The following is a 17,659-nucleotide window of genomic DNA, read 5'->3' as shown; positions in this document are numbered from 1 at the left end:
TGTACCAGATGATAGACAAGATAAGAAAATAATTCCTATTAGTCAGTGATCCGACAAGCTTTCGACAAGCGTTCTCAACCGTTCAAACTTTTGTGGGGCGTTCTGAAATTTGTACGTGATAAGCCGCTGTCACTTCCCCTCCCTTCTTTCCGTCGCCTGCAGCGATATGAATTTCTGCCTCTCGTCTATCCAGTTCTCTTCTAACAATGGAATCCAATTCTGACCCCGAAAAGGGCGCTCCCACTGAGAAAGGCACCGAGGTCAGCTCCAATGAGGCCCCTGTCGACAGTTCCCCAGGTATTCTGGCCTGGTTCAACAGGCTGGAGGAGCGAATGGACAGAAAACTCGGCGTCGAGTCTGAAGCCATCGATCGCAAACGTCCGGAAGACAAGAAGCCAGTCTCCTGGTTTGAAGAACTAACGATGGCGCTGCTGTGGGCCAGTGGAGTCATGAACACCTCTTGTTTTGCGACAGGCTTCCTCGGCTGGGAATTCGGCCTCAATCTCAAGCAGTCCATCCTCATCATCGTGTTCGCTTCGCTTCTCGGCGGTGCTCTGACTGGATTCTGTGCGACATTTGGTGGTGCGACTGGCCTGCGTCAGATCAGCGTGAGTCGATACAGCTTTGGATGGTGGCCCAACAAACTCCCTGCACTTCTCAACGGTATCCAGCAACTGGGCTGGGCAGCTGTTTCGTGTATAACTGGTGGCCTGGCCTTGACTGCAGTTTCCGATGGCCATGTGTCTTTGATCCTGGGGATTGTCATCCTCGCTGTCGTGGCACTTTTGATCTCCTTTATCGGGCTGAACGCGATTCTGGTCTATGAACGATACGCATGGATGATCTTCTTTGTTATCTTCATGATAATCTACGGCGAGACTGGTCAGTACGCCGATAACAGGAGTCCAGCGACTGCAGAGGGACTGACGCTGTCTGGATCGCTTCTCAGTCTGCTGGCAGTTGTCTACGGTTCTAGCGCCTCGTGGTGCACCATGGCCAGCGATTACTACGTCCATTATCCTGCCGACGTCAACCGCGTGAAAGTCTTCCTGTTAACAACCTTTGGTATTGCTTTGCCGACATGTATCCCCATGATTGCTGGATGCGTGGTGGCTTCTGCGTTCCAAAACAAACCAGAATGGCAAAGCGCCTACGAAGACCAAGGGCTGGGCTATCTCATCCAGGACATGCTGTATCCACGGGGATTTGCCAAGTTCCTTCTGACCCTTCTGGTTCTGTCTGGCATCAATCAAAATGTGATCAGCATCTACAGCTCTGCCATCTCTTTTCAGCAGCTGGCTCGACCGTTCGCTCGCATTCCCCGTTTTCTGTGGACGATATTCTCCTTCGCCTGTATATTGGCGCTAGCAGTTGGTGGAAGAGCAAAGTTAAATGACTATCTTCAAAACTTTCTGAGCTTGCTTGGTTATTGGTGTACCAGCTATGCGATTATCTTATTTGAGGAGCACTTTATCTTCCGCAAGGGCAAATTCGATAACTACGACCTGGAAGGATGGAACGACCCGGCCAGGTTACCTATCGGTATTGCTGCTGCGGTCTCATTCTGTCTGGGAATTGTAGCGTGGTGTATGGGAATGGACGAGACCTGGTTTATTGGTCCTTTGGCTAAGATTATCGGCGAGTCTGGTGGTGATGTTGCCAACGAGCTGACCTTTGTCGTTACTGCGCTGTCTTACCCACCAGCTAGGTATTTGGAGCTGAAGTACTTCGGTCGCTAGCTTTTACATAAAATAGAATAGTTAGAAACATCCTGTCAGTCACTTGAACCGCGGGTTTATTTATATAGCAGTAAACATTTATATACAGGTTTCCGGTCCGAGATAGATACGACTGTCCAAGCGGGCTATTATTCACCGTACGAGACTGCGCCTTTCACTACGTACCATCTCCCAAATATAGAGCAGCGACTGTTCATTGAGAAATAGTCAGACTTTGCCGCACGCCCTTCGGTTGTACTGCCCCGAATTGCGAATTACCGACATCAAATATCTACCGGTGTTAGAAATGGCTCACAAACGAAGGATGCGACGTACAGCGTAAATCCCGTTGAGGAGTGTAGACCCAAGGACGTCATTCTGCAAAGTTCCTCTGCTCTGGATGCCTCCATAAATATATCCAGACTTGGCCTCGGCGAAGCCCAGATCCTCCTTTTGGACGACAACCTGCTTCTCTCCCACAGCAAGTGAGACAACGGGTAGCTTGTCCTCTGTTGTATCAGAAGGGTAAATATAGCCTTGACTATCCTCATCGTAGTGTGCTCCGGGAATGGCATCATATATCGCCTTGCACGTGTCGTCGTCTACCAGTGCTAAAGGTGTCCCCGTATCGGCAACAGCCTTGTTTCCTGATCTTGTTATCATGTTCCCGTTTACAGTCGCAGAAGATGAGTCAAAGAGCCACGACCCGTGAGTCTGGTCGATCGGAGTGTAATGAATGTCGTCTCCGGACGCCTTGACCGTCTCCTGGTCGATGAATCCGAATGTGTAGAACGGCTCTGTGTCTTTCCAGTGCCCCAGCTTGACAGTGAACAGATTGGCAGACTTCGAGATATCCTGTGCAATCAGATTCTTCACGAGCGATCTATCGGTGTTGATATTGTTGAATGCCAAACCCAACACGCCGTCGCCAGTACCCTGGAACTGGGTTGATATGGTGTCGGCCAGCTGAATTCTCTGGTTCTCAACCTTGAAATCACCAAGAGATACTAAGTCTGTTCCTACTGTACCAGAGGCAGAGGCTTCGTCGCCATACGAAATCTTCCACGTGGAATCCGACTTTTTGAATGAGCTTGACTTGCTCGCGTCAAAGACCGTGCCGGTGTGCTGAGAGACGGTCTCCGAGGGGAGCTCGCTCGACCAGACCTACTTCATCAGAATTTATCCTTGATTCCATGGGACGTCACTTACCCAGAGGTCCGCAGATCCTGTGTCAATTTCCAGATTCACCGTCTGCGCGGGGGTTCCGATATTTACTGGGGCCAGGTGCATCGAGTCATTCTGAACATCGTCGGCACCAACTTCGCCAACTTCATTTGTGTCCGCGACTTTCTTTCTTAGAACGCGCTGGATGCGGGCTTTGCCACCTATGGGCTTGTTGGTGTATTGCCGCCCTGTTTGCTGCAGATGGCCGCCGTAAAAGTACCGCCCCCCTTTTGTCGGGGAGAAGCGGTACTTGCGCATGAGGTGGACATACGACTTGGTACCAGATTTCTGGTAGCGGGGATTGGAAATGAGCTTAATTTTGGAACCCATACTGCTGTCAATAATATTGTAGATGGGGAGTTGAGGTGGTTGTTTTGATGGGCATTAAATATCTCCGCGTTGAATATGACGTAGTGGCGTCGCTCCATTCAGGAAACTATCATCACGATCTACACTGCACATGAGTGGCCCGACGTTGCAGTTAAAAAAATCAGATACCATACTGATAACTACTTATGTCTCGTTTAAATTGTACTCGCCGATCAAGACATCCGCACAAGTCGCCCCCGTTAAATACGCCGTAGCCTGGGTGTGGTTATTTGTCAACAGCGGCACAGCACTCATATCAGCCACTCGCAGCCTTTCGACTCCGAAAACTTGGAAGCGGCTATTCACTGCTGCATCTTTATCATCTTTTCCCATCTTGACTGTCCCCGCCATGTGCCAGCTCGAGGAAAGATTGTTCTTCCAGTGCTCCAGAATATCCTCATCGGACTCGGACTTCGACCCAAGGATCGTGGCGGTTGTATCTTTGGCTATGGCAGGGTGTTTGGTCAGTTCTAATACATGGCGATAGATATCAATACAGGCCCGGCGGTCAAAGGGATGCTCAAGGAACTTGGGGTCGAGGAGTAGCGGGTCATCGGGGTTTGCGGATTGCAGTTTCACTTCGCCAGTAGACTGCTGGTTCATAAGGAACATTGTCAAGCAGATATACGAGTAGTCCTGGAACAGATCTGGAAGGACAAGATGAACCGGGAAGTTGGTGATCAGCTCGTACTGCGGAATTGTCTCGCGGGTCATGAATTCTCGAGTAGCAGATGGTAAGGCCTTGAACTCGGCAGACGAGGTGATACGGTCGGACTTGAGCCATCCACTGCCAATTTGACAGCCGTAGCACGCCCATGGTCCGGTGCCATCTTCCTCCCATTGTTCAAATGCATCCGCCATGGCTTTTTTGTCTTGGAAGAACGAGTTCCGGTCGTTTGTCGATGGATCTCGAGCCAGAATCATAGGCGCGAACGGATGGTCTTTAAGGCCTTGCCCAACAGCCGGAAGATCATGGACGACTGGGATATTAAAATTGGCGAGTTGACTTGCAGGACCAATTCCTGAGTGCATCAGGATCTTGGGGGTCACCAAGGCTCCAGTAGATAGAATCACTTCGTTCCGGGCGAAATCTGAGGAGCGTCAGTTTCCAAAATACCTGTCTAGTTCCCTTGGAAAGTCCTGACATTTCCTCCCCTTTGTCTCTACACCTACTGCTTTCTTGCCATCCAACTGTACGCGCTGCACCGGACTATCCGTAACAACAACCAAGTTATCAGGAGCCCGAGCCAGCATATCTGCAGCGGTAGTTCTTCTGCCGTTACACGCAGAGTTAATGGTCAGTCCCAGACCTAGCGGATTTCCAGAATTGTGGTCGAGATTCCTCTGTAATCCAGCCTCGACGAACGAGTCCAACAGAGGCACAAGGTCTCTGTCCCATTGCTTTGCATACCCAACTTTCAACGGCCCATCATACCCATGATTACCCTTGACAAGATCATCTTTCAATCCTGAAAAGCTCTCCAGCCTTTTAATTCTTTCCTGCATCTTTCTCCAAGCAAAGTTGGAATCCTCCACAATCTCCGCCCATGCCTCATAGTCATCTCGAGCACCGACAGCAAAGACACCAAAGTTAATGGCGCTCCCACCACCCAGGCCCTTGCCTGTGCTGTAGTCGATTTGCCGCCCGTTACACTCTGTCAGCGGTGCTGTTTTGAGTCCCCAGTTCATGGACGGTGCCTGTTCGATGAACGTGCACCACCGCCTGCCGTCTATACGCAGGTTCTTCGCTCCATTGGATCCGCCGGCTTCGAGGAGCAGAACACTGGGTTTGGCTGCAGCTTTTGCCAGGCTCGTCGCGACAGTACAGCCGGCAGGTCCGCCTGAAATAGTCAGTTTAATCGTGTCATTCTGCTGCAATAAAGATATGGAACCAAACCAGGAAGGAAGAGTAGGAAAGAGAGAAACTACTGTACCTCCGACGACAATAAAGTCATATAAATTCTCCTGTTCGCCCATAGTAAGCTTATCGCAATAAACTCGGAAATCTCCGGCTCGACTACACAGTCGGGAATAAAACCCACAGGGTGACAGGTTATATATATCTGACAGCAGTGTAAGAAAATCAATTGCATCACCACCAGTCTACCATGATTCTGGAACGATTCTTTGTCCATTAAGCTTCGTATAATCTGGAACGGAAATAAGCTTATCGCAGTGAATGACCATTAATTATCTCGGCTAAAGGGCCGTTTGGGGAATTGGGGAATTCCGCGCCACTGTGCCCCGCGAACGGCGACAACCGACCAACACAACTCGGCCAGCTCCGACACTCTTCTTTAAGAACAACCCATTCCTCAACCAGGTTTATCCATCCCTCACGTCCGTTCCAGAAAACACGCACCATGGGAAACGACCAGAAAATCGGCACCTATTATGCCCCAACGGGCGGCCTGCCGCCACAGAGCCAGCTGCTCACAGACCGCGCCATGTTCACCGAAGCGTATGCCGTCATCCCCAAGGGCACTTTCAGCGACATCGTGACAAGTTTTCTGCCCTTCTGGGACAAGACGCGACTCTGGGTGATTGCTCGTCCACTGTCAGGCTTTGCCGAGACCTTTTCGCAGTACATTGTCGAGGTCCAGCCAGGGGGCGGCAGTGACCGTGCTGAACTCGACAACGAGGCCGAGGGAGTGTTATTTATTGTCGAAGGACAAGTTACCATCACCCTGAACGGCGCATCGCACACGCTCACCGAGGGCGGATACGCATTCCTGCCACCAAATAGTGGCTGGACGCTACGTAACAACGGCTCAACCACGGCTCGCTTCCACTGGATCCGCAAGGCGTATGAATACATCAAAGGCCTCGATGCACCCGAACCACTGTTCCTGAACGAAAAGGAGATCGCGCCCACTCCAATGCCAAACACCAACGGCACTTGGGCCACCACCCGCTTTGTCGACCCCAGCGATATGCGCCACGACATGCACGTCACCATCGTCACCTTCAAGCCAGGCGGCGTTATTCCTTTTGCCGAAACGCATGTCATGGAACACGGCCTGTATGTGTTAGAAGGAAAGGGAGTGTACCGACTCAACCAGGACTGGGTGGAGGTGGAAGCGGGCGACTTCATGTGGCTACGAGCCTTCTGTCCACAGGCCTGTTACGCCGGTGGGCCTGGTAACTTTCGCTACCTGCTTTACAAGGACGTGAACCGCCACATGAAGCTCTCACGATCGAAAATATAGCATCCATGGATCAGATGGGAAACAGCCTTTGAAAACCGGGTTTCACCCGACGAACGTGAGCAAAATCAATCCTGTATTAGTACTACAATAAACATATCTCAATTACTTCATTGCATTTCATTTCTTGCTCGCTAAATGTAGAAACTCGACGAGTATGTAGAAGAAGCGCTCGACCCGACTATCTCCGAATCCATTGGTAGCAATATGCCACAAGAAGGAATATGGATGAGACTGATATTTCAAGTACGATCGTCTTTCAAGCCCTTTACCCTCTGTTGAAATGAGAAGCTGCGTATCCTTTGGACAAGATAACCCTTACATACACTGGTTGGTATCGGGGGATTACATTGGCTGGTGGGTGCTTCGACCCAGTCCCTTGTACTCCTCGAACGGTTATCCCTAGAGGGAGCTACGTAATGTCGGTGCTTTCTGCTGCCCCCTGGTAAGGTTTATGCAGTTCTGTTTCCCATACCGGCTTATCTGCCCGAGAGCTAAACGTGTTTCTGCCCAATTCGGGCTAATAGTAACGGGCGATGAAGAGCTTTGATTTGGTATGAGTGTGAGTGCACTGTTTCCTTGTTGATAATGCAAATCTATCCAATCAAGATGTCTCCAATGGGAATTAGTAAAATATAGTATGCCCCCGCAGTGATTTTGCAGGTTGACGACTATGTTAACGTGGGAAAAAATCACCCAGCTAAGTTAGTCCGTGCGGAGAGTCTCAATTGGAGACAGTCTATCTAAAGCCAAGAACTTGCAATAGTGCTTGCACGGACGTACAACGTAAGATAATTGGAGGCTTGTAATATGTATATATGCAGACCATACCTGGCGCAAGACCTGGCTCCCCTGTGCATCTACTATAACCACAGGGCTACAACCCTTCTCGAAATTTGTCTTCTATTACGCTCCTGTGTGTTTCTATTTCGGGTACTTTGCACCCTATGACATACGACGTAAAGTTTTTCAGTTTGCTCTTGAGGTCTATCCGCTGAGATATCCCCGTCTCCTTCACCATGCCTCCCAAGCGCGATGGTGCGGAGAGCGAAAAGGGCAACACCAACGCTCTGAAACCCGACCCACCCGAAGTGCAGCAGGGTATGATGACGCCGGTACACCCTGAAACAACCCATCGGAACCTGAAGTCCCGTCATATTCAGCTCATTGGCATTGGCGGTACTATCGGCACTGTTCTTTATGTATGTTTCGTATAGGGGAGGTGTCCTGCACCGATATTCTCTGCTTTATACAAAATAAACTGCATCCATTCTAACACTGAACGCATACTTGCGATTGTATAGGTACAAATTGGGAACGGCCTCCTTAACGGTGGCCCGGGTAGTCTATTCCTGGCCTTTAGTATATGGTGCACTTTCGTCCTCGCCGTCACAGTGTCCGCTGCCGAGATGGTCACATACTTGCCCGTCTCGTCGCCGTTCATCCGCTTCGCTGGGCGTTATGTCGACGATGCCCTCGGGTTCGCTGCCGGCTGGAACTATTTTGTCTTCCAGGCGGCCCTTGTGCCCTTTGAGGTTGTGGCCTGTAACCTGATCATCCGATTTTGGACTGATGCGATTCCTGTGGCCGCGGTTATCGCCATTATTATCGTCCTATATGCCGTTCTCAATCTTCAGGCTGTCCAGTGGTATGGGGAGTCTGAATTCTGGGCGGCTTTGGGTAAGTTAATCTTGATTGTCGGCCTGATCATCTTTACCTTTGTCACTATGCTCGGTGGTAACCCACAAGGGGACCGTTTTGGGTTTCGTTACTGGAACAACCCGGGGGCATTTGCAGAGCTCTACTATACTGGTAGACTCGGAAGGTTCCTTGGGTTCCTGCAATGCCTGATCCAGGCCGCGTTTACTATTGCTGGGCCCGACTACGTGTCGATGAGCGCCGGAGAGGTTCAGAACCCGCGAGTTATCATGCCCCGCGCCTTTAACACGGTTTTCTACCGATTGACCGTTTTCTTCGTCCTCGGCTCACTTTGCGTTGGCATACTGGTTCCATATGATGACCAAGAGCTAACAGATTCTCTTCAAAACGGCGAATCTGGTGCAGCGGGATCCCCTTATGTTGTTGCGATGAATCGTCTGCGTATCAAGGTACTTCCTCACATTGTCAATGCAACAGTTCTAACAGCCGCCTTTTCCGCCGGCAACGCATACGTCTACTGCGCGTCACGATCACTATACGGCCTTGCGTTAGAGGGAAAGGCCCCCAAGCTCTTTGCGCATTGCACCAAGAAAGGCGTGCCCTTCTTCGCTGTCTCGCTGGTGCTCCTCGTGGCACTGTTAGCATTTCTCCAGCTGTCATCAAGCAGTGCTGTCGTCCTCGACTGGCTTGTATCTCTAGTGACAGCATCACAGTTGATAAACTTCAGTGTAATGTGCACGACATACCTATGCTTTTATCGCGCGCTCAAGGCACAAGGAATCTCCCGGGATAGCCTACCATACAAGGGTATTCTGCAGCCGTATGCAGCGTGGTATGGGCTTATCGGTACTTTCGTCATGACTTTTGTCGGTGGATACACCGTATTCCTGCCACTGGATGGCTTCTGGCAGGTGCCTGACTTTTTATTCTCGTATGTTCCCCCGCGAAGGCAAATCCAGCCGCACTCACTGGCTATTCTATAGGTATACCATGATTGGCGTCTGTCCGGTGCTCTATGCCGGATGGAAGCTTGTTCATAAGACAAAGATCAGGAAGCCAACCGATGTGGACCTGAGCGAAGGTCTCGCCGATATTGAGGAGCACGAAAGAAATTACATCCCTCAACCGTCTTCGTAAGTGTCGACCTATATCCTTGAAACTGAGTTTAAAGTCTGACTGGCCTTTTCCTTCTATTATCCCAGGTCCTTATTTGAGAGGGTTTTGGATAAAGTCTTTGGTTAAGGGAAGCTGTTTCGCCAATCTCTGCCATCGAAAGGAACACCTCGCCAGTATGGTATATGCTTGGTTAAGAGTGTATATACGTCCTTTAGCCAGAAATAGACTGTCTCACATACAAACATGTTCACAATCACTGAAGTCCTCCCACGCTCTGGGCTTCTCTTATCTTCCTGTCCGGTGCCGTGCAACACGCCATGGCAACAGTAGACAGCCAATGCCAAATGCAGTATATTTAGCGTACCTTGTATTGAAATCGAACAACATAATTACTCAGTGTAGAGTGGCCCGAAGCTCTCTTCTTGTACTACATATGTTCCGACGTCTCCAAATACATTCTTCTTGTCTGCCCGTTTGAAAATAAATGTATATCACCTATGAAAGCCAGCTACTCGATTCAATATCTTGCAGTAAATACAATGCATGTCACAAACGGAGTACCGCATTATCGACCGAAAGAGACAGGTTGCGTTATGCATAAATTTCATTCATACGATGACCTCCTTGGTTGCATAATTAACAAAATAATCACCAATCCAGTTTCCCCCCAGCAGCACATTCTACTGCCTGGCATACTGAAAACTGGTAAGCTTCGTACTTGTTTGAGCGGTATGGGATAACTCACGCATCTCTGCCTCTGATTGCTCTGTATTCTCTGACTGCAGCGCAGCCGGCTTGATCTCTTTGCCTTCCGCTATTTCCTGCTGCAGATGGGAGTCCACCTTTTCAGCAATGAGCGTTTGACCATCTTTCCAAGGTCAGTAGTAGATCTTCACTCAGCACGCCGGAGGTGGAACCTACAGATGTGGGATTTCGAGTGCGATCCATCCTGGATAGCCTTCCTGTAAATTGCTTCAAACCCCTCGTGTTTCAACCGCAGTTGCTCGTCCCAGGTCGTCTTGATCTTCTCGTCCAGCGGGGTACCCTGTCTCTTGACCGAGTATGCCTCGCATCGCAGGGTGGTTTTGCCGACAGAGTCCGGAGAATACGTGACCAGGAACCAGAACGGAGAACCACGCCTCGTGTAAATTGATGTCAACATGCCGAATCGGATCTGGCTCATATGGTTCAGTTCAAGGTCAGGCAAGGCCTTTAAATTTGAAACAATTCCTGTCTCTATAAGAGATGAATTCTCGCGAATATCACGGTTGTCGGTGTTGGCCACTGTTGCTCATTGTCAGCTTGTCTGGATGACCAGCATATGTAGACGGTGGAAGGATAGACAGTGGTAGGCATACCCATGACCTTCCAGTTAGAATTCCGCTGCATCAGCCAGCTGTGAAGAAACTGCGAAGTCTGGTAGATCATCACAGGCTGACCGATCTTTGTCCCCCGCGGGACGATGGCATTGCCCCCCGTTGCAGCTCCCTTCCTGCGATCGAAGTTGATATGGACGAATCCCGCGTCATCCGTCCTGCAGTGAATCTCGAAAAGGCTATTCTCCTCTTTCTTGAAGCCCGGGACCTTGTCAAAGAGCGGGGCCTTGGTGAGAGCCCCCGTTGTATTGTAGCTCCAGCCGTGATACCCACAGCCTAGAATCATCGCCGACCCTTCGGCCTTCTTTGTGACCGGAAATGCCCGATGGCGACAGACGTTGTGAAATGCGCGAACCTGCCCATCCTTTCCAAGAATCAGGAATATACGGAAGCCAGCGACCTCCGTGGAGAAATAGTCGCCCGGTTTTGTGAAGCGGCCGCGATGGGTCACGCATATCCATGTCTGCGATACCAATATGTGTGGTTAACAGTGACTCAAGGGAGCAGACACTAACTCTCCAAGGACGGGCGACTCACCTGGCTGAATATAGCTCTCTTTTCGGCTTGGAATCGGGATTCGTCGGTCCACCATTCGGAAGGGAGCTGCGTCTGCTGCGCGTCTTGATGTTGGATATCGGTGTGTGGCCGTGATTTGTATAACCAGAGGTTGAAGCCAATGGAGACAATCAAGACAGGGAGTAATGCACTATAGACAATAGCGACCAAGTGAGTATAGTCCGCCATCTCAGCAAGCGTTCTTGTTGTGACAGTGTGTCGGGGTGGGCAAATTAGAATGTTGATCAAGGGTGACCGTATCGAAGGATTCACAATACTGTCGAATAAGATGATATAGTTTCTCAAGAAGTAAATATCTCATATGTCCAGTGAGCTTGTGGGCGGGCATGCAATCGAACTTCCCGATCGGGATATCCGGTCCTCCCCGGTCTGGACCAATCAGAGACCTTCAAATCAAGGATTTCTTTTTCCCGATTCGTCCATTGAACTTCATACTCAGGGCATCAATGAGACACTCAATTCGGCAAAAGCATAGAAGTGCTTGTATAGAAATGGGGTTTACTTGAATCAACGGTAGCCTATACTGAGTCCAATTTCCCTGGAACAATCTTGAACATTGGGCTCTCATATACTGTTTTCAATAAGAGATCTCGTACTTATTTCGATATGACATCCTGCAAGACTACCCTCCCGGCCTCGTGGTATACGAGCAAGGCAATGTACGACCTGGAGAGGATGGGGATATTTATGAAGGTTTGTCGTGACTCTCCAAAACTGGTGTGGGATCTAATTGGTATCAGAGTTGGATTCTTCTCGGTGCAGTGACGCGCTGGCCTGAAGCCGAGCAGGAATACCACGGAGAAATGGTGCAGATTGAATATGTCATTCGCCGTTCGTCTCCTGACTGGAGGACCATAAAGGTTTCCACCAAGGCTGTATTTGCCTAGCCCGGTTCCTGCTTTCAAAGTCTTCAATTCTAACAATGGGTAATTCCCAAAGGGTTCGGAGATTCGCACCCATCTCACGTCTAACGGTCTCCTCTTCATCACCTTATCGGACGAGACAGTCAGCTTCGACGAGTTCTTCCCGGGACTGACTGAGCTGATCTCGAAAGTCGACTTCACTGAGCTCCCCATCCGACGACCACTGACATACCCAGTTGACTACAACTGGAAGACCATGATCGACGGGTACCAGGAGTGTCTTCACTGCGCATACGCTCATCCGGAGTTTGCCAGAAAGTATGCGCCTCAGACCTACAAGGTCATCAACCACCACAACTACTCGCGTCATATCACGAGCGCCGATGGATCAGACGGCGACGGCGTGTTTGTATACCTCTTCCCCAATTCCACATTGAGCGTTTATGGCGGCGGCATGACCTCGTGGCACGTATGTCCGTCGGATGATCCCACTCGAGCGGTCATGGAGTTTGACTACTATCATAAAGAGCCGCTCGGGCACCCGGAATTCGAGGAGTTTTTCAGATTTACCCGCCACGTAGCACTGGAGGATATAGGGTTGTGTGTTGGCGCCCAGGAGAATCTAAATGCCGGTATCTATAATGCGGGCCTCTTGAACCCAGAGAAGGAAAACGGTGTAGTGTGTGAGTATCCACGTCTTTCTTCTTTGCCCAAGTAAATGCTAACCATTAATCCTAGACTACCAGAGCCGCGTGTTGGCAATGTGCTCTAGTGAATTCGAAAAAGGTTCAGCGTCAGTGGCAACCAGGGTGACTGCAGCGGTTTGAGCGGCGCTGTCTTTGAAGTCCTAGAAGGCATATTCGTAATCCCGATGTAACTGAATTTATTATTGGAATAAGCTATCTACAGCAGCGTTATTAGTTTGATTGTAGTCAGCGATGATTAACTCAAACTGGCCAAAATTCCCCCGCTCGCGTCATAGCACAGATGCAAAGTTGGGGTTGGAGGCACTAGACACCACCGTGCAGATAAATCTGACACTCTCTCCATTCCAACTCTCCTTCCAACTCCCACCCATCTAGGTGAGTGAATGCATTGCGAAATGAACAACCCAAATGTAAGACCCAGGCCACGGCGGTTGTTACCGGGTCGACGTCCAGAGGAAGATGGTCAGCCAGAGATTAGAAGGCCTAAGCAGGTGAAGAGCCGTGACGGTATGGTGAATGCTATTCACTCCAAACACACAACCAGGTTAACAGTCCACCTCTATAGGCTGCACTACTTGCAGGGCTAAGCGCAGAAAGTGCGACGAGGCGAGGCCAGCTTGCTCCCAGTGTCTCCGTCGACGGGTCGCTTGCGGTGGCTATAACAAGGAGCTTAGATGGAGGCATGAAGGGTTTGAAAATCCTTTGGGTCCAAAAGAGGCGAATCGATCGTCAGCCGCAAGTACTTGACTCTTCATGTGTGCTCTCTCATCCACAAGCAGGGTTTTCTGACCATCATAGGCCACAAGCGAAAGGAAGTCGATAGCGCCCCGGAGAGATTGCGGATTCCAGGGAGAGGGTCTTCAAACGAGAGGGAAATTCACTCAGCAGCGGTGGATTTAGAACGCTATTTCGACGACTTTCAGGATTATCAGACACTGCCGAGCTTCGAATTGTCGCCGCTACTCGATACTGGTGCTTCCACTCCGGTAGACTCGGGTATAGACTTTGATGCCCTCTTCCCAGGTTTAAATACAATTACCGTGCTCCCTGAAGGCCCACTCAGTGTCACAGGCCCGGTGGAAACCAATGAAGGTACTAGCTCCCAGGCGGCAGGAAACGACCTCGCAGCTGGTGGACTGAATGGACAGATCATCGAACCATGGGATGTCCCACTCGATGGATGTGATAACCCGCCTCTTAAGTTTACTGAACAGGGGTTGCTTGACTGGTACCGTCGTCCTGACATCAGTGACCATAGCGCTGAGAATATTGCATGCGTTTTCATATACAGGATTTGCGAGGTCCTTTGCATCGCGGATACTCCCAGTGGGAATCCGTGGCGACAGATAGTCTGGCCACTCGCTCAAAGGCACCCTGCGCTTTACCACGCGGTTGCTGCAATGACTTGTTTCAGTGCCCTGCCTCGACTCCGCGCCGATGGCCTTCGTCACCTCGAAACCAGTGTGCAGGAGCTGTCTACCAGGCAGCAAGATAGCATGTCAGTCGAGGCGATGGCCACCACACTCCTGGCCCTCGCAATGGCACAGACTTGGTATTATCCCCGGTCATACAACGGCACCCGGCACCTGAAGAAAGCCCGAGGCCTCATACAAACTCTCTCCACCAGCTTTGCAACACGGCCAGTGGATGAGTGTCCGACCCTCAAGTTCCTTACAAACACATGGACGTACATGGATGTTCTCACACGGATAACCTGTCCTGACGATCAACCCGGCGACGTCGACTTCATGGCCGATCAAATTTTAACAACATCAGACCCCAATCCAGGTCTCTACGTTGACCCTCTCATGGGCTGTGCCAATACATTATTCCCCTTGATTGGGTGTGTGGCAGATCTCGTCAACCGCGTCCGCAGGAGCTCGCAGAAGACAAACTCCCCTGCCATTGTCTCCGCTAGCACGGAGCTCATGATCGCAATTGACCGCTGGACACCCAGCCCACTGCCACTGTATTGGTCGTGTACCACCAACACCATCACCCCAAACGCCTCCGATTTGTTTCAGACCGCCAATGCTTACAAGTGGGCGACACTACTACTGCTTCTTCAGGCAGTCCCAGAGCTTCCATGTCGCCTATCTCACCCGGATATCGCCCGAAAAGTGCTTGTTTCCATCGCGACCGTCCCTCTTAGCTCCAAGGCTGTCTTCTTCCCCATATTTCCTCTTATGGTCGCTGGCTGCGAAGCCGAAGGTGCGGAAGACTGCAACTGGGTCCGTGCCCGATGGGAGTCACTGTCCACCTTCAATGGCTCTGGGATTGCAGACAGGTGTCTTGATATGACGCTGGAGGTTTGGAGAAGACGTGACGAAGCCGCCCTCGGAGAATCATCAGAGGGCCATGGATCTGAATTAACAGCCGCTGAGCATCTCGCGACGGGATCCGACACGTGGATGGCCACACCAGAGCCGTGCTCAAATGTCACGGTGAAAAGTGAGTTGCATTGGCTCAGTGTGATGAAAGAATGGGGCTGGGAAGGTATGTAGCCAATGTATCCGCTGTCTTTCTTACATTTCAGCTACTGATTTCGCGTAGTGATGCTGGGATAGCCGTGCGTTTATCCGGAACATGATAAGCATCCATAAATGAAATATCCATAGTCCGTTATCTAATTAATACATGTATCTTATCATGCAAATAGGCTAACCGTTGAGGACCATCTTACGAGAAACTGGGGAGAAGTGCGAAACCCACGGTGTGTTAATTAGGGAGGGGAGGCCTTATTAACCAATAATAGGGGAAGAAATTGAACTGAACGTTGATTTAACTTCGATTATGGCCCACGCAACCAATGGAGCTCAGAGCGCGGCTGATAAGCTGTCCTATGCTGCCGCTCCACCAGCATCGCGGACCGAGACCGCGATGCGTCCATGCTTATCACGCGGGGTTACGCCACGCCTTTCCCCCCTCTACATGTCCACTGGGCTTGATATTGGACCTTAAATACCCCAGATTTTCAGCTTGATGGCCGACCCCAGGTTCAATCGACATCGTTTGAATCCCCACCCTCCATCATGCCCAACTCCGATTCTAACGCCGACGAGGCGCTGGCGGCCATGGGATACAAGAGCGAGTTGCCCAGAAAGCTCAGCATGCTCAGTGTCCTTGGCCTGTCGTTTGCCATAATGGCCGCTCCCTACGGGCTCTCGACGACTCTCTATATCACCCTAGATGACGGTCTGTCTGTTACTATTATCTGGGGCTGGGTCTTCGTCACCCTTATATCCATCGCCATTGCGGCGTCACTCGCCGAGATCTGTGCAGTATATCCGACCGCCGGCGGTGTGTACTACTGGAGTGCCATGCTGTCAACTCGACGCTGGGCGCCGCTAATGTCCTTTATCGACGGGTGGCTAACGCTCGTGGGTAACTGGACTGTGACACTCAGCATTATTTTCGGGGGCGGGCAGATGATTCTCAGCGCAATTAGTCTCTGGGACGAAGACTTTGTCGCAAACGAATGGCAGACTGTGCTTATGTTCTGGGCCGTGCTACTGGTCTGTGCGTTGGTCAATGTCTTCTTTTCGTCCTATCTCGACTTGATCAATAAAATCTGCATTTTCTGGACCGCCGCTAGTGTCCTCATCATCCTCGTTACCCTCTTGAGTATGGCCGACGACCTGCAAAGCGGCAGGTTTGTTTTCGCAGAATATGACACGTCGAACAGTGGGTGGCCGGAAGGCTGGGCCTTCTTCGTGGGTTTGCTGCAGGCGGCGTATACACTCACGGGGTACGGGATGGTGGCCGCAATGTGTGAGGAAGTTCAGAACCCACACCGCGAGGTTCCCAAGGCCATTGTGCTATCTGTCATTGCGGCTGGGATTACAGGACTGGCTTACCTGATTCCAGTGCTCTTCGTCCTGCCAAAGCAACTGGATATTCTACGCAATGTTGCCAGCGGACAGCCGATTGGAACTGTTTTCAAGATGGCAACGGGGTCCGCGGGCGGCGGCTTTGGTCTGCTGTTTCTGATCCTGGGAATCATGATATTCGCGGGTATTGGGTCATTAACAGCTGCTAGTCGCTGCACGTATGCCTTTGCGCGGGATGGTGCTATCCCGGGCTTCAAGTTATGGCGCCGGGTGAATAAGAAGCTAGATGTGCCCGTATGGGCTGTTATTCTGTCTGCTTCTGTTGATGCGCTCCTAGGCCTGATTTATTTTGGCTCCACTGCGGCTTTTAACTCCTTTACCGGTGTTGCTACCATCTGCCTATCCATATCATATGGCTTGCCTATCATGATATCCCTTATACGAGGTCGCCAGGATGTCAAACGCTCTTCATTCTCCCTGGGCCCGCTAGGATATATTGTTAATATGATCAGCATCTGCTGGATCCTCTTAGCAGTGGTGCTCTTCAGCATGCCATATACTCTGCCTGTGACCCCTTCGTCCATGAACTATGCCAGCGTGGTGTTCGCCGCGTTTGCATTGATCAGTATCATCTGGTACTTCGTCTACGCCCGCAAGCACTTTACCGGTCCGCCGGTGAACAAGGAGCAAGCGATTCCAACCACGGGCGTTATGACGGGCACCGCGGTGGATCCTGAGTACGAGCTATCGGAGACAGAAATGAAGAAGATATCCATGTAGATTACATTCTCTTACCCCTTGCTAAGCAATTCTTGTTTGGAATATCATGTTGTTCCATGCTTCGTCATGCACGTCGACGGGGGAATGTTATTGATGATAATTGCTGCGATGATGAAGGCTTGTAGTTCAACATCACAAACGCTGACTAACCGTAAATGAGAACCATCTTTTGGTTGACCATGGCTCTGATGGAGATTAAACACATGACAGTCCATAGCATATTCCACGTGCAAGG

General features: G+C 50.6%; 7 protein-coding genes across 7 annotated transcripts; 5 read left to right on the top strand and 2 right to left on the bottom strand.

The window, feature by feature from the left end:
* Positions 1 to 138: 138 nt before the first annotated feature.
* ASPVEDRAFT_35109 (putative nucleoside transporter) lies at positions 139 to 1,874 on the top strand. Its single transcript, XM_040810922.1, has one exon. It carries the CDS (start codon positions 207 to 209, stop codon positions 1,737 to 1,739), a length of 1,533 nt encoding a protein of 510 aa, XP_040661549.1. The 5' UTR covers positions 139 to 206; the 3' UTR covers positions 1,740 to 1,874.
* Positions 1,875 to 1,932: 58 nt separating this feature from the next.
* ASPVEDRAFT_119179 (pepsin-like aspartic protease) lies at positions 1,933 to 3,272 on the bottom strand (the record flags this gene model as incomplete). The annotated part of the gene is made up of 3 exons (XM_040805671.1): positions 1,933 to 2,010; positions 2,055 to 2,882; positions 2,928 to 3,272. The coding sequence occupies 3 exons, from the start codon at positions 3,270 to 3,272 to the stop codon at positions 1,933 to 1,935; spliced, it is 1,251 nt and encodes a 416-aa protein (XP_040661548.1).
* Positions 3,273 to 3,363: 91 nt separating this feature from the next.
* Positions 3,364 to 5,495, bottom strand: ASPVEDRAFT_205291 (GMC family oxidoreductase). The gene is made up of 3 exons (XM_040809431.1): positions 5,246 to 5,495; positions 4,457 to 5,152; positions 3,364 to 4,402 (listed from the first exon to the last, which is right to left on the bottom strand). The coding sequence occupies exons 1-3, from the start codon at positions 5,286 to 5,288 to the stop codon at positions 3,456 to 3,458; spliced, it is 1,686 nt and encodes a 561-aa protein (XP_040661547.1). The 5' UTR covers positions 5,289 to 5,495; the 3' UTR covers positions 3,364 to 3,455.
* Positions 5,408 to 6,636, top strand: ASPVEDRAFT_35107 (uncharacterized protein). The gene has a single exon (XM_040810921.1). The coding sequence runs from the start codon at positions 5,675 to 5,677 to the stop codon at positions 6,518 to 6,520; it is 846 nt and encodes a 281-aa protein (XP_040661546.1). The 5' UTR covers positions 5,408 to 5,674; the 3' UTR covers positions 6,521 to 6,636.
* A 900-nt stretch (positions 6,637 to 7,536) lies between these two features.
* On the top strand, positions 7,537 to 9,418 carry ASPVEDRAFT_22822 (uncharacterized protein; the record flags this gene model as incomplete). Its single annotated transcript, XM_040809503.1, has 4 exons — positions 7,537 to 7,719; positions 7,822 to 9,107; positions 9,160 to 9,309; positions 9,379 to 9,418. The coding sequence occupies 4 exons, from the start codon at positions 7,537 to 7,539 to the stop codon at positions 9,416 to 9,418; spliced, it is 1,659 nt and encodes a 552-aa protein (XP_040661545.1).
* A 1,336-nt stretch (positions 9,419 to 10,754) lies between these two features.
* Positions 10,755 to 15,318, top strand: ASPVEDRAFT_48113 (uncharacterized protein; the record flags this gene model as incomplete). Its single annotated transcript, XM_040813951.1, has 10 exons — positions 10,755 to 10,769; positions 11,866 to 11,937; positions 11,985 to 12,119; positions 12,184 to 12,790; positions 12,846 to 12,928; positions 13,306 to 13,321; positions 13,380 to 13,553; positions 13,613 to 14,042; positions 14,064 to 15,136; positions 15,191 to 15,318. 10 exons carry the CDS (start codon positions 10,755 to 10,757, stop codon positions 15,316 to 15,318), a joined length of 2,733 nt encoding a protein of 910 aa, XP_040661544.1.
* Positions 15,319 to 15,846: 528 nt separating this feature from the next.
* ASPVEDRAFT_119592 (uncharacterized protein) lies at positions 15,847 to 17,424 on the top strand (the record flags this gene model as incomplete). The annotated part of the gene is made up of 1 exon (XM_040805719.1): positions 15,847 to 17,424. One exon carries the CDS (start codon positions 15,847 to 15,849, stop codon positions 17,422 to 17,424), a length of 1,578 nt encoding a protein of 525 aa, XP_040661543.1.
* Between the last annotated feature and the right edge of the window lie 235 nt (positions 17,425 to 17,659).

This window comes from Aspergillus versicolor (assembly GCF_001890125.1).
Source record: "Aspergillus versicolor CBS 583.65 unplaced genomic scaffold ASPVEscaffold_1, whole genome shotgun sequence".
Lineage (NCBI taxonomy): Eukaryota > Fungi > Ascomycota > Eurotiomycetes > Eurotiales > Aspergillaceae > Aspergillus > Aspergillus versicolor.
This window is presented reverse-complemented; position numbering and strand designations above follow the sequence as displayed.